Source organism: Felis catus, chromosome B1 (assembly GCF_018350175.1).
Source record: "Felis catus isolate Fca126 chromosome B1, F.catus_Fca126_mat1.0, whole genome shotgun sequence".
NCBI lineage: Eukaryota > Metazoa > Chordata > Mammalia > Carnivora > Felidae > Felis > Felis catus.
In genome coordinates, this window is record NC_058371.1 from 7,828,736 (window position 1) to 7,843,541 (window position 14,806).

The following is a 14,806-nucleotide window of genomic DNA, read 5'->3' on the forward strand; positions in this document are numbered from 1 at the left end:
ATTTTCGAAATTAAAGTGAATAAATGTCTAATATCTACAGACTTAACCCCTTTCCTTAATTATTACGTTGTTTATAAAAATTTGTAAGTTTTCCCATTTCACAAGGATGCCCTGGTATAGATGATTCATTCATTCAACAATTATTTGAGTCCCTAGTATGTGCCAGGCACTGACCTAGTTACTTGGGATTTATCAGTGAACAATGCAGAGGGGAAAAAAGTGTAGCATCGACAGTTATAAACTAAATACGCAACAGATTTGTTAAAATCCTTCAAAAAGTTTTGCAAAAAAACACCAGTGTGGCATGTAGATACATATTATGCAAGATAAAATATGGGATAGAGTTTGATAGTGAAGCTATATAATGGTTTGTGGCATGTTTATTCATATAGAGATTTATTAATAAAGCAAACCATGGGACGCCTGGGTCGCTCAGTTAAGCCTGGGACTTTGGCTGAGGTCATGATCTCGAGGTTCGTGGGTACGAGTCCCAAGTTGGGCTCTGTGCTGACAGCTCCGAGCCTGCAGCCTCTTTGGATTCTGTGTCTCCTTCTCTCTGCCTCTCCCTGCTCTGTTTCTCTCTCCCTCTCTCTTAAAAATAAACAAACATTAGGGGCACCTGGGTGGCTCAGCCGGTTAAGCATCCGACTTCAGCTCAGGTCATGATCTCACAGTTCATGAGTTTGAGCCCTGCATCAGGCTCTGTGCTGACAGCCCAGAGCCTGGAGCCTGGTTCGGATTCTTTATCTCCCTCCCTTTCTGCGCCTCCCCTGCTAATGCTCTGTCTCTCTCTCTCTCCTTCAAACACAAATAAAAAGCATTAATAAATAAATAAATAAACATTAGAAAATTAATAATAAAGTCAGTGTGAGTCTGTATATGGTTTGAAAGAGAAGAACGAAGCTATGGAACTATTTTCTTTTTGCCCAGTGAAGTTTTTCACGAATGACTAACTGTTCTGTACTGTGTTACTCACTGCATCTTCACAATCCAATATGGTGGCCCCTAGCCACCTGTGGCTATTTATATATAAATTTAAATAAAATAGAATAACATGAGTGACACTTGCTGTGTTTCATCTGTTCAATACCCACGTGTGGCTGCTGGCTGCCCATGTTGGACAGCACAGATACAATGCTGTCACCGCAGGGGGTTCTATTAGGCATCTGGGCACTAGATTATTTATAGAAGGTGCACAGATATAAATACCAGTGAAAAGATCATGTACACTGAAAAGCTCCGCCATGGTAAAAATATATCAGGGAGGAAGCATGTAATTTGGATTGAGGGACTCTAGGAGTCTTTTCAGAGAAGGTGACATTTGATTTGGATTTTATGAGGCGATATTTTAAATTGTTTATGACAGGCATTGGAGGACCAGCTCTACTTTTTATTAGTTATGTGACTTTGGGCAAGTTGTAAAATGTTTAAAAGGTGGAAATAAATAAGTTATACCCCACAGGGTTGTGTTAATGATTAAATAAAGTTAAATATGCAAAGAGCCTAGAAGGGTGTGCAGTACATAGTAAGATCTCAGTAAGAATAAGTTGTTTCTAAGACGATCATGGAAATCTGTGGGATGGGGGGGATGGGGACAATTCCACACGGAATGACTAATGTGAACAAAAGTACAGATGATATAATCTGTGATATGTGAGGATTTTTAAGTTTATTTATTTATTTTGAGAGAGAAAGCACAGGGGAGGGCAGAGAGAGGGAGGGAGAGAATCCCAAGCAGGCTCCACACTGGCTCAAACACAGGGCTCAAACCCACAAACCATGAGATCATGACCTGAGCCAAAATCAAGAGTCCGACGCTTAACCGACTGAGCCACGCAGGCGTCCTGATATGTGAGTTTTTTATGAGTTTTGGGAAATAACGAACTCATTAAGGTTAGAGAAAGTGTTTAGGTTTTAGCATGAGTGCTAACCCAAGATTTAGGTGGTAACAGCTAAGGAGCTAGATTAGGGCTACAGATTGGGGCTTAATTAAGCAAAGTTTTGCTAAGGGTTAAAGCCTTCCCGTAATAAATGTGCCAGTTGATAAGCAGATACATCTCTGTTTCAAACACGTTCTGTATTTAGCCCGTCTTACCACCACAATGTGATTTCTCCTTTGCTGAAAGCTTTATTAAACTTTGCCAATAGGGGGAGCTAGAGGGAGGCCAGGAGGGAAAGGGAGGGGAAAAGGCGCTTGCTGTTTCCACATGAATTTGCAGGGGTGTTGCCGCAGCAACAAAGCATAACCTGGCAGGGGCAGGTGGTTAGATCTCCAACTTTCTTTGGCTCTCCTGGAGCAGATTTCATCTTAATGGTTCAGACGTTTACCAAGCCCTGAGAAGCGGCCCTCCTTAAAGAGTCCCGGATTTTACTCTGAGCTTCCGAAGCCTTGGCTCCAGCTCTGTACTCTCACCCTGCAGAAAGTCAGTCCATAGAAGTTTCCCTTCGAGTTCTCGGCTCTTACAGCCCGCACTTCTTAACTGTGTTCTCTAGCACGAGCAATTGCTTCCTGAATCGTCTATTTCTGTTAATTTGATGGCCCCATTTTAGTTTTTCAGTTCGCCGGCATCTGTTTAACCACTTCCTTAGATTAAGTTCTTGTTTAAATTGTGTAGTTACTTCCGTCTTCCCGACTGGATGCTGAGGGATCCGTTGCTTTATAGGTGGAGTGAGGTTTCCCTTTTCCACTAGTTGACCTGCTTCTTACTAAGGCATCAAGATCCAGGTCCAGTCAGCATGGCATCATCCGTAGAGTGCACACGTGATGTTCTGTGGAACGTGAAGACACTTAGAAACCTTGGCGCACCTTCCGGCAGAAAGCACGAAAACGGATTTGACCCTACGGCAAGATCATGAGCGTGCGCTACGGGTCCTGATAAATAAAAGCAAACTACTTTTGGTGGTTCTTGCAGATTGTGACAGAGGGGAAAGGTACTTTCCAGATAGGTAATGGTGTCACAGTTGCTAGGACTGTGGTGATTTATTCCAGTAAAGAGATGTCAAATGGGGGGGGGGGGGGGGAATGGCTATAATTGGAGTTACTGCCTGATGAAGTTTGCATTAATCCACAGTCACCCTGTAAGATCCACCGAAGTTTTGTACCAGCCAGATAGCCATCAAAGTCGGTGGTGGTTTTTGATGGATCGCCTGCCGAGAGAAAATTCAGAGAGCTTTACTTCACAAGGATGTTTTGCTGAACAAGGAGCAAACCGTTCTCAAACAGGGAGATTACTTGCAACTCAAAGGGGAGGAGTAATTTTGTAGCCAGTGCGTGCCCGTATACAGCAATGACAAGGTAGCGGGCGGAGCGTTCCAGGCAGAGGAACAGCAGGGGCAGAGGCAAGGAGGCAAGAGTACTTGAGGGAGAATCAAGTGTGCTTTCTGACTTTCCCACTGGGAGCTTCCCTGTAAGAGGCCCTTTGTGATCTGTCTCCTGACGCAAACACTCATTCCTCTGACACAGGAGTCTTCCGGGGGGCACACCCTGGCCAGTGAACACTCCCACCGAAAAGTGGGTTTCACAGAATCTTTTGGAATTCAGATGCTACCCCAGAAAGAATGGGGAGGGAAGAAAAAAGACTGGCATTAACAGGCTCCATCTGAAGAGTGTAGCTGAGAGACCGAGAAAGCACTGAATTGAATGAGTTTACCCCAAAGTGGCCAGATTTCACTGGGTGAAAGGGAAGCTCGTGATAAACGTGAAGTTCTACAAGAAGAATAAAGTTGGCTTTTATACGCCTGAATATGTGCTTTGTAAAATTTGTATCTATAAGGTAAGCCTCTTAGACACCAAAAATGTTTTGAAAAATGTATCTGAGGGGTGCCTACATGGCTCAGTCGGTTAAGCGTCTGACTTTGGCTCAGGTCATGATCTCACAGTGTCTGAGTTTGAGCCCACATCACGCTCTATACTGATAGCTCAGAGCCTGGAGCCTGCTGCAGCTTGTGTCTCCCTCACTCTCTCTCTCAAAAATAAATAAGCATTAAAAAAAATGTATCTGAATTTCAAAAGTTACTCATTAAAAGACTCCTTGAATTTGAGCATACTACTCAAAATGGGAAGATACCTATCATTTAAAAAAGGAGAAAACTGAGACCTCGAGAGCTGAAGTGAATTGTTTAAGGTCCTAGAGCAGATGGAGGGGTAGTAACTCAATTTTTTTCCTTTTTTTTTTATTAAAAAAATTTTTTTAATGTTTATTTCAGAGATACAGCATGAGTGGGGGAGGGGCAGGGAGATAGGGAGACACAGAATCAGAAGCAGGTTCCAGGCTCTGAGCTGTCGGCACAGAGCCTGACGCGGGGCTCGAACTCAAAAACCGTGAGATCATGACCTGAGCTGAAGTCGGTTGCTCAGCCGACTGAGTCACCCAGGCTCCCCTTTTTTCCTTTTTTAAAAAATGTTTATTTATTTATTTTGAGAAGAGGGAGCATGCATGAGTAGGAGAGAGAGAGAGAGAGAGAGAGAGGGAGAGAGAGAATGCTAAGCAGACTCTGCACTGTCAGCACAGAGCTGGATGTGGGGCTCAATCCCATGAACCGTTGAGATCATGACCTGAACCAAAATCAGGAGTCTGACACTTAACCAACTGAGCCACCCAGGTGCCCTGCACCTGAATTTTCTGAATAAATTTCCTGCCACCAACACTGAAAAATCTGATAATGATTGTTTAGGTTTTTAAGAGAGAAGGCAGGCCTTAAACTAATTATAAATGATAGTTAGAATAAGAAAGTTGAAAAATTAGAGTAAAAAAGTGAGACTAATCCAGGAGAGAGAATAATTTATAAAGTTACTTTGTAAACAGATAGCCACAGTCACTTGGGTTCAAGACCATCACAGAGCAATGAACACAGTACATTCAGACCTTCTTTCCCAAAGGGGCCATGTTTCACATAGTGTCTCTGTTCACTTCTTTGGAAACATCAAATATACTTTGTGGCTAAAACAAGAGTAGAAATTAAATACCTTTTCCTACAAAATAAATGTTTCAGCAGTGCCTTACTACAGTGATTAATTTCATGGTACTTTAATCTCATGTCAAATAGTTTGGTGTTGCTTGGTCTTTGCCTTTGTGGGATTTTGTCCTTAGATCTTTGTGTGTGTGTGTGTGTGCGTGCGTGTGTGTGTGTGTGTGTGTGTGTGTGTGTGTGTGCGCGCACAGTAAGATTTGGATTAGAAGGCCTTCAAAGTATCTGTTTCAGTCTGCACCACTCTCCTAATGCCCATAATACAGTGATTTGAAACTAGTGTTGAAAAAAATTAGGGCAACTGAATCTTATTCTCCATTACCTTCAATTATAAAACCAAATACTAATTAGAACAGAAAAAAAAAAGTGTTTTATTCCAGTGATAATAGTCACACTTTAACATATTAACAAACACATGATACAGTTAAATTAGAACACTTCTTCGATAAGACAATCATACCCAAGCAAAGATAAAAGGTTATCAGCATACTAAAATTTTAAAGTATCCGTTTTAATTTTAATATTGATGTGTACTTATTGGCACAAGCCCAGTGAAAAGGGACGAATTATATTACCTTACACCCTAAGCCTACATATGTCTAGCTCAGGGAAAACATTAGTCAACACCTGTTTTACTAAAAAAGCAGTCTGAATACCCAATTATATGTAATGAGGTTACTCTATAATTAAACAATTAAATGCACATTATTCATAAGGACATTATAAATTTGTTAGGCTGAGCTATTTAGTAGAATAGCCTCATTTAAAAGTCTCTAGGCACACAGAAGACATTTTTTTAACACACATGCTACAGCCTTATTTCTATTTTTGAAAATCTAAAGACGACTTAACGATGTGATCTTAGTGACTTTGGGGTTACATTCATGAATAGTTTATTTCCCATAGGTATCCAAAATTCAGCCAAGAACCGAGAAGAAAGGAAAAAATAGGCCCCTGGGCTTATTATTAAAATAGTGGTCAAAATACTTTATCAAACTTGGATAAATTTATAAAACTCATCAAAACATTTTCTACGTTACACTATAGTAAGTATCCTATCTTATTTCTCAGTCCACAATAGACTCAAACTTAGTCTGAATTACAAAGAAGACACAGTTTGTTTTATTATGTTTTATACCGCGCTAAAGTATGTTTAAGGCAGAAGAAAATAAACACAGTAATAACCTTGCCGAAGACACTACTTTGTAATGCTATATACCCTCTTGCTAACACGGTCTAAGCCTCAACTGTTGCTTTGCAGAAGAAGGATTGGAAACAGCACTAGTAGGGTGTATGTATGGGGTAAATTTTGTAAGGTGTCTAAGTTTGCTAAGTGGTGCAGCCTTTTTCTTTTCTTTGCACACCCCACAATCGAAGGAGATTTTATCTTCTGTTTTCCACAGCCTTGGACTTCCCTGATTCCTGAAGCATGGCCCAGGAAGGGCCTCTTTCGCAACTGGGTATGAAGTTCATGGTCTTCAGTCTGCAGGTACCACCAGCTAGTGACAGTTTCTGGATGGAAGAAGGCTGGAGTGCTTCGTACAAAAGCACTGTAGAGAGGCCTTATGAGGCTACCCTGGAGAAGGAGGAAGTCTTAAAATAGTCTTAGCAAAGGTGTAAGGTTCCAACCATCCCAGGAAGAGATGGAAGGAGCCATAACCTTAGTCCAACCCGTTTCTGGAATGGGGACATTTAAGGTGGCAAAGTGACTAGTGAGATCTTTGCAGGGAGGGGGCAGTTTATCTTTTCTTGATGAACTGATGATTATAATGACAAGCGCACATTCGACGCGGTGGGTTTCGTGAATGACAGCCATCTTTATTTCAAAAAGGGTAGTAGTTCTTTTCTAAACCATACTTGTATTTTGCATTAATATAAAAAATCCACAGAGATCACCAATTACAGCAGCTAAAATTTAAAAGTTAATGCATTATTGGCAGAATGGAGGCCTTTTAAAGTACGTAGTTTCAGTAAGAGTTCACATTTTTTTTTTCATAAAAAGAAACATTGAAATGAAAATTTCTCTTTTTTTCTACATCAAAAAGGGTACATGGGAATAGCTAATAATATATAGATATTTTAAATATGCTATAGTCCAAAAAAAAAAAAAACCAGTAAAAATGCATAAAACAGTAGTACTCACTAGTACACTTAAAATTTAAATTGACATTTCACTTCTTCCCCAGGGCCTCACAATCCCTTGTATACTGTGTTTAGCATATTTTACTATGAAATATACACTATGCAGATGAGACAGAAATGTTTTGATTTCGCAAGTATTTAGCATTACTTCCCTGCCTTATCGGTACTGTAAGAAATTCTGCAACAACGTTGGCAGCTGGAGCTGGGGGATGAGGTGCAATCTCGGCCTCCCTATGTAGTTTCTGATACAGAGTCGGCAAAGTTGGCAAAGGCTGCTTGGAGTAGCTACAAAAGACAGGAAGGCATTTGTTAATTAAAATCCAAATGGATTTTTATATGTTGTAAGATGCACAAAACAAACCATAAGCTTCAGTGCTTTGAGGTAAATTAAATAGGGTAGTGCGACCGCTATGCTAGAGACATTTACATAAGCATTTCAGTGGCTTTTATTTATAAGCTCTTATTGTAATTGTGGTATATTCCATATGGGTTCTTTAAAACATTATAATCCTGAGGCTTATGAAATTGTTATTGCATGTAAAGCCTCAGAAATAAATTCTGCTTCTCAAAGAACATATAAATCAAAAGACCCAATAATGTTAGGCACTAAAGGGGGAAAGTTTTAAGTTGTATCTTTTTCTCAAATTAGGTCTACTAGTTAAGCCAAAACAAATTTTATTATAGTGTCTGAGCCATGCTTAAAAAATTCTGTTTTAAAATACCAAAAATCTTGGGGAACCTGGGTGGCTCAGTCAGTTAGTTAAGCATCTGACTGTGGCTCAGGACATGATCTCACAGCTCACGGGTTTGAGCCCCGTGTCGGGCTCTGTGCTCACAGCTCAGAGCCTGGAGCCTGCTTCAGATTCTGTGTCTCCCTCTCTCTCTCTCTGCCTCTCCCCTGCTCACATTCTATCTCTCTCTTTCTCTCAAAAAATAAACATTAAAAATTTTTTTGAATAACAAAAGTCTTAGGTACGAAAGTATTTCCTGATTCTGTTTCTAACATTATAGAAGCCATGTGCCCTTAGAAAAGGGGGCATGTTTCTAAATATTTATTACATTTTGCACATTGTCATACAAACTGAATACATTTAACTTAACCAAACAAATACAGACTTTAGGTAAGATAAAAAAAAAAAGAAAATTGAGATCATTGTGCTATCTTCTTTACAGATAGAACCTAAGTTAAAAAATCATCTGCTTCAAAAAAATATTTTAAATGTTATGCCAGTATCATTTTACATGTCAACAAAAAGTCTTTACTTTGCATTGATTTCAGGCAAATGTATTTTTGTGGGTTTTTTTTTTCTTTTTTGGTTGTTTTTTCTTTTATTTTTAGAGAGACAGCACAAGCTGGGGGTGGGGGCAGAGGGAGAAAGAGAATGTTAACCAGGCTGCACCTTCAGCACAGAGCCCGATGCAGGGCTCTATCCCAAGACCCTGGGATCATGGCCTGAGCTGAAATCCAGAGTCAGAGGATCCACATACTGGGCCACCCAGGCGCCCTGTGTTTTGAAGTGCCCACAAGTATTCCTACCTTCATGTTGAAGCAACAATCTTTCCACCAAACTGCTGGAAGTCGCTACATCTACAGGTCGAAGAAGCTCTGTATTTTTGGCATTGATATCCGCTCCAAATTCCAGCAGTAAGTTTACAACTTCCGTACTGGACTGCTGGGCAGCTGCATGCAGTGGGGTGTCCCAGTATTTGCCTTTTTGTACATCGGCACCTACGTGTAAATAAGGAATGATGAGAAATCTAAACAAAAACCCTTAGACCAGTCACTTACCTCGATGCACGCAGAAAAGGGTGATGCCAAATGGACCTCACCTCTGTCTGTAATGAGTTACTCCCCCCCCTTACACACACACACTTCAAATGTACACATTAAAACTTGACACACATAGATGGAGAGTGCACGTTTGTTATGTTCTCTAATATTTTTCTCTATGCTTGAAAGAGCCCATAATACAAAATATTTTTAAATGCTTTAAAGGCCCCAAAGTAATCATATTAACTGGTATTACAAATAGAGCATGATGAGGCCCGCTCATACCTGTTGTCATCATGATTGAGATTCCTCAGGATTATTCAAGAGTTTATTGCTCATATTCTTTTCATTTATTTTAAGGCAATAGAGCTCTTCGTGTTTCCTGGAAAACTCATGAATCTGGACGTGTGAGCTGTTTGGGGAAAATGTGCACGGACTTTCCTGTCACTTCTCTCTCATACAATGTAAGTCGACAAATATATAAAGGCATTGAGCCTCTTAAGTAGAAAGACACATTGTATTTCCATGTGCAAAGTAAATTTTTTAAAAATCTTACGTTAAAAAAAAAACACCACCCTACCTATTAAATTATGTATTGCTTAGTTATTTTATCTGAGTACGAGTCATGGCACATGGTGATCATTCAATACGTGTGCAATGAATCAATACTGGGTAATACTGGAAAGAGCAATCTCATTTCCCAGTACCTAAGTGGTTATGACACCAAGAAATATCTATCGGTAAAAATGCGTAAGTCCTTTTCAACTCTGCTTTCTGATACTATCAATAAAACTAACGATGTTTACGAGAAGCAGTACATTTTAAGGGTCCCTTCAGGCCTCCCTGCTACTTTCACATTTCAATAAATGTAATTGTTTTCATATTCTTTCATCAAATACACAATGTTTAGTGAAAGAATGACGGTCCATAACAAAATCTCCATGGAGAAAGCATAAACTCTATTGGTTATGTTAGTTTTATGGGAGGACAGAGCCTGATAATAACAATCAGTCCACAATTACCAACAGCATTCTCTTTCTTACCCAATATAAAATGTCTGGTGGAAATACAATATTCCTAGCAAAGTAAAAGAAAAGAAAAGAAAAGAGAAGAAAAAAGGCAACAAAGAAGAAACTCTCCTAGTTCTATAAATTCGTGGGCAATCACAGCCAGAAAATAATAGTGTGTCAACGGTTATTAGCAGAAGTCATATTTAAGACTTAACAGATATGACGGGAGTGAACTAACGAAGTAGAAACTGCCTGCAAGAAGCTTATAATTTAGCTAAGATATTATGAGCGTATCAGAGGCCAAATGATGGCAGAAACAGTAAAAAGCATGGAAATCCTTTTACTCATTTTACGTGTATTTTCAGCACCTACCACGTGGGAGGCGCTGTGGTAGGGAAAGGAGATGATGGGGAAAAAGACATAATCCACATCCTCAAAAGCTCCTGTTCCTGGGGTGCCTGGGTGGCTCAGTTAGTTAAGCATCTGACTTCGGCTCGGGTCATGATCTCACAGTCCGCGAGTTCGAGCCCTGCGTCGGGCTCTGTGCTGACAGCTGAGCCTGGAGCCTGCTTCAGATTCTGTGTCTCCCTCTCTCTGACCCTCCCCCGTTCATGCTCTGTCTCTGTCTCAAAAACAAATAAACATTAAGAAAAAAAATTTTTTTAAAAAAAGCTCCTGTTCCTATAGGGGGAGACACCATTATGGTCTCAAAAGATTAGGACAAGTTTTCAGGAGGCTAACACTGAACGCTGAGGCATAGGTTTGTTTCAAGTTAGAAGAAAAGGCCGTTAAGTCTTTGTAAGTAAATGGGACAGGACAAAGTCGGGGCGAGCACATGAGCTCTTATGATTGGTAGAAGACAAGGTAGCTAAGCAGTTACTACCCCTCAAATTCCTTGTGATGGATTTATTCATGAAGAAATACATATTTGGCAACACTATATCAACCTTGAGGTTTTACGCTGTATGATCTTTACAAGGGGGACTTTAGGACTTGTGAGATAAAGCTTGTGAATTATCAAGAATGCAATCCCTTTTTTTATGGGTTATGTACTTACATGCAACAATGCTTAGAATAAGAACATTTTTAGCAGGGAGATATCTTTACACAGTTTATTCAGAGACATAAATATGGATCTGAATCATTGCTTATGTGTACGGACAGAACGAGAGAGGTTTTAAAGAAAATTACCAGCATAAAGAAGCTTCCGGATGCAGTGGAACTGCTGTGACATACAAGCTACGTACAGAGGAGTTCCCAGATGAGGAATGTCTTGGTCAACATCTACGCCCCAGGATATCAGTATCTCTAGGCACTCATGATGGCCTGCCAACACAAAGTAGAAAGGAGCTTACTCTCGACACTGCCCACCTCCATGCGCCTCACCTCATGCTGTTCCCTGCAGTTACTCATTGAAAGCAAAATGCAGCACTCCACGTTGCTAAAGGGACTTCCTCCCCTTGTCACCTAATCCCATAACTAAGTCACCTTTGCTGGCGGCCTCATGTGTGGGAGAAGGAAGACAGGACTCCAGCTGGGGTTTGGCACCGTATTCCAGAAGAAGTTCTGTACAGCTGGCACTGCCTTGTGAGCACGCATTGAATAATGGAGTCACGCCATCTATTGTGATTGCGTTTACCTAAACCAAGCCAGAGTTCAGCAACAAGAGTCATAGAGCCGTACGAGATTAAACGCGAGGCATTTCAAACAGTTCTACGACCCAACAGAAATCACTGGGATAATGTGTGCAGTAAATATGACAGAGGATATTTAGCTCATATGCATCAACAAGCAAAGCTTTAATTTTTTTTTTATGTATTTTTTTCAATATATGAAATTTATTGTCAAATTGGTTTCCATACAACACCCAGTGCTCATCCCAAAAGGTGCCCTCCTCAATACCCAGCACCCACCCTCCCCTCCCTCCCACCCCCCATCAACCCTCAGTTTGTTCTCAGTTTTTAAGAGTCTCTTATGCTTTGGCTCTCTCCCACTCTAACCTCTTTTTTTTTTTTTCCTTCCCCTCCCCCATGGGTTTCTGTTAAGCTTCTCAGGATCCACATAAGAGTGAAAACACATGGTATCTGTCTTTCTCTGTATGGCTTACTTCGCTTAGCATCACACTCTCCAGTTCCATCCACATTGCTACCAAGGGCCATATTTCATTCTTTCTCATTGCCACGTAGTACTCCATTGTGTATATATACCGCAATTTCTTTATCCATTCATCAGTTGATGGACATTTAGGCTCTTTCCATAATTTGGCTATTGTTGAAAGTGCTGCTATAAACACTGGGGTCCAAGTGCCCCTATGCATCAGCACTCCTGTATCCCTTGGGTAAATTCCTAGCAGTGCTATTGCTGGGTCATAGGGTAGGTCTATTTTTAATTTTTTGAGGAACCTCCACACTGTTTTCCAGAGTGGCTGCACCAATTAAGCAAAGCTTTTAAAAGTCAAGAGATAAACAGAAATATGATGTGGTAGATGAGTCAGTCACAAGAGTGGCCATGCAGCTAGTAAAAGTCATGGAAATCAATACATGCTCAAGAGTCAAACAAAAATGAATTCAGCGGTCAGGTGCCTTTCAACTAGGAAAAACGTCCAGAAATGTGATGGTGACAAACGTTGTGGTGAGGTCACCTTGCTGGTGGTAAATCAGAGAAATGGGAAATTGTGTTTCTGAGAATTTATCTAAAGAAAAACATCCTGGGGCGCCTGGGTGGCTCAGTCAGTTAAGTGTCCGACTTCAACTCAGGTCAGCATGCTACCTGTTTTTGCAATGACTAGAAATCCTTCTTGGAGCGCACTGAGAACAGTGAAGCAAAGTGATTTCTTATTATTCTGCAATTTTTGAAAACTACTAAGGAAAGAAACGCCACATGAGAACTTTGTGCGATTGTCTCAGTCAGTAGACGTGAAGTGATTATGGTTTTAACCGGTACCTACATTAGCTCCAGCCTCCAGCAGAGTTCTGGCACATGCCACATGGTCTCCAAGGCAGGCTTCGTGCAGCGGGGTGATGTGGTCTATGGTAACTGCATTTACGTTGTAACCCTAAATACGACATGGATGATTTTGAAAGGTGAGCAAGAAAGTATACGAAATCATCTTTATAAAGGTCATTAGCGAGTGATACAAAAGACCAAAGACTCAGGGAGGCAGGTATAAGTTCAGCAGGAAAGGCCAGTTCAGACGCCATAGAGGCAGTCCGTTGTCAAAACTCGTCAATACTGTAACACCACCACCGTATTTAAACCCTGTAGCGGCTAAATTGTTTTGTTTAGTAGATTTTGAATATTTTCATAAAATTCCGCCTCCTTAACTTTCTGTGGTCTTTATGAATTGGTTTGATTACTATTATTGTTTTCTTTTTTACTTTGTAGAAGTGGAGACTGTTGATAGGCCGGGTCACTTGTTTCGATTTGGGGCTGTGAAATTACAGGTTAGCCCAGACTGGGGGGGAAAATACTCTAAACTGTAGTGAGCCATGTTGTGAACTTTTGTCACTGGATAGGAGTGACTAGGTTCTATTCTTGTGGTTGAGAGCTCTGATCATCAAGTCAGTCACACTTGGGCTTGAAGCCTTGTTCCAGAATGCAGTAATTATTTTAATTTGGGTGAGTACCTTAACCTCTAAGTTTTAGGGTCATCGTGAGGATTAAACAGCATGATGTATGTAAAGCAATTATTGTTACAGGGCCCCGCATATGGCAAGAGTTCCATCTTATTTTATTATCCAATCAAAACCAAGTACACACTTTAAAAATCAAATCAAAACCAATAAAACACTTTATTCCAGTTAAACTAATGATGTCGGACTAAACTAATTAAATATTAGGACATGAGATTCTGTGCTTTCCTGCTATTTTTGGTAACTCACTGTCTATTGACCATCATACTAAACACTGTAAGAGGAAGATTTTCGTGGCCAAACCCCCATAACATGACGCACTGCCATGGCCTGGAATACCGGGATGAATCTTAAAATGAAGGCGAGAAAAGATTCACCCCCAATCTTTGTCACTAGCAGGTGGCAACTTTTTAGATCCCTTAGGTTATCTTTTCACAGATTTCGAGTTGTCTAGCCAGCAGTCAGACTTGAAGGAGCCAATTCCTAACTGCCACCCGCCGGGGTGACCAGGTGGCCGAGCGTCTGCAGAGGTCTGGATTCTGTTTCCCATCGGGCTCTGGGGGCAGCCTCGGACTCTTCCTGGCTGGCGTGTGGGTGTATGAGATACATGTCGAAAAATATCGTGAGACTGCTCTCCTCTCAAAGAACTGCGTGAGGGTTTCTGTAGGTGGTTGGGGGGACCGAGTGGGTTACGTTTAGAAAACTACTGACTTTTCTGAGGGTGGGTTTTTTTCCCCCCATCAAGTGATGAGCAAACAAAATGGTCACTCTGTTATCACAGAACAGGACAGCCCTACAGGAGCACCTTGTCCTACATGTTCCCTTTATAGATGAAGAAAGGAAGGTCAGGAAGGTTGTGATCCACTTTAAGAACCTGCCTGGCATGCAGGTGCCCTGCGTCCCAGGGCCATGTCCTGGAACCCGGGCATCACTGCCTTTCCTTCCCACACAGCCACCCGAGAGCATCCCTTTCTCCCGGATCCCAGGAAGCACCAGGACAATGACTTCCAGATCTGGGTGTGCTTCTGAATCACGTCGTTCAATTTTAACAACGCACAGGCTAAGCCAGAGTGCTCTGTGTTTCTGTAAGGAATCTATGCTTTTCATTTCTCCTCTGGTGAGTCTGAGGAGTGGGCAGGGAGAGAAGTGATCACTCTGTAGCATTCACGGGTAATTCGCCATCACAGAGGACAGATTAATGTAAAAAAGCTTGTTTGGGCATCTGCTCTGATTACCCCTTTTTGGATATTTTGTGACCAAACTTTCTCTGCAATTAGCTGCAC

At 41.1% G+C, this 14,806-nt stretch overlaps 1 protein-coding gene and 1 long non-coding RNA gene across 6 annotated transcripts in view; one reads left to right on the forward strand and one right to left on the reverse strand.

Moving 5' to 3' along the window:
• Positions 1-2,105: 2,105 nt before the first annotated feature.
• The window catches only part of ASB5 (ankyrin repeat and SOCS box containing 5), a 56,830-nt gene continuing 44,129 nt past the window's right edge, over positions 2,106-14,806 (reverse strand). For 4 of the 5 annotated variants that reach the window (XM_019828227.3, XM_006930549.5, XM_006930548.5 and 1 more), the window contains exons 3-8: positions 12,839-12,946; positions 11,380-11,530; positions 11,083-11,217; positions 8,648-8,839; positions 7,263-7,395; positions 2,106-3,147 (exon numbers count right to left, since the gene is read on the reverse strand). In XM_019828227.3, coding sequence (XP_019683786.1) covers positions 7,268-7,395; positions 8,648-8,839; positions 11,083-11,217; positions 11,380-11,530; positions 12,839-12,946 — 714 coding nt within the window. In that variant the 3' untranslated portion in view covers positions 2,106-3,147; positions 7,263-7,267. The remainder of the gene's footprint in view (positions 3,148-7,262; positions 7,396-8,647; positions 8,840-11,082; positions 11,218-11,379; positions 11,531-12,838; positions 12,947-14,806) is intronic. The other variant, XR_002155560.3, reaches the window with a different exon arrangement.
• Positions 3,147-14,806, forward strand: part of LOC109498705 — an 85,618-nt gene continuing 73,958 nt past the window's right edge. The window contains exons 1-2 of the long non-coding RNA XR_006596242.1: positions 3,147-3,773; positions 9,242-9,345. This is a non-coding gene — a long non-coding RNA (uncharacterized LOC109498705). The remainder of the gene's footprint in view (positions 3,774-9,241; positions 9,346-14,806) is intronic.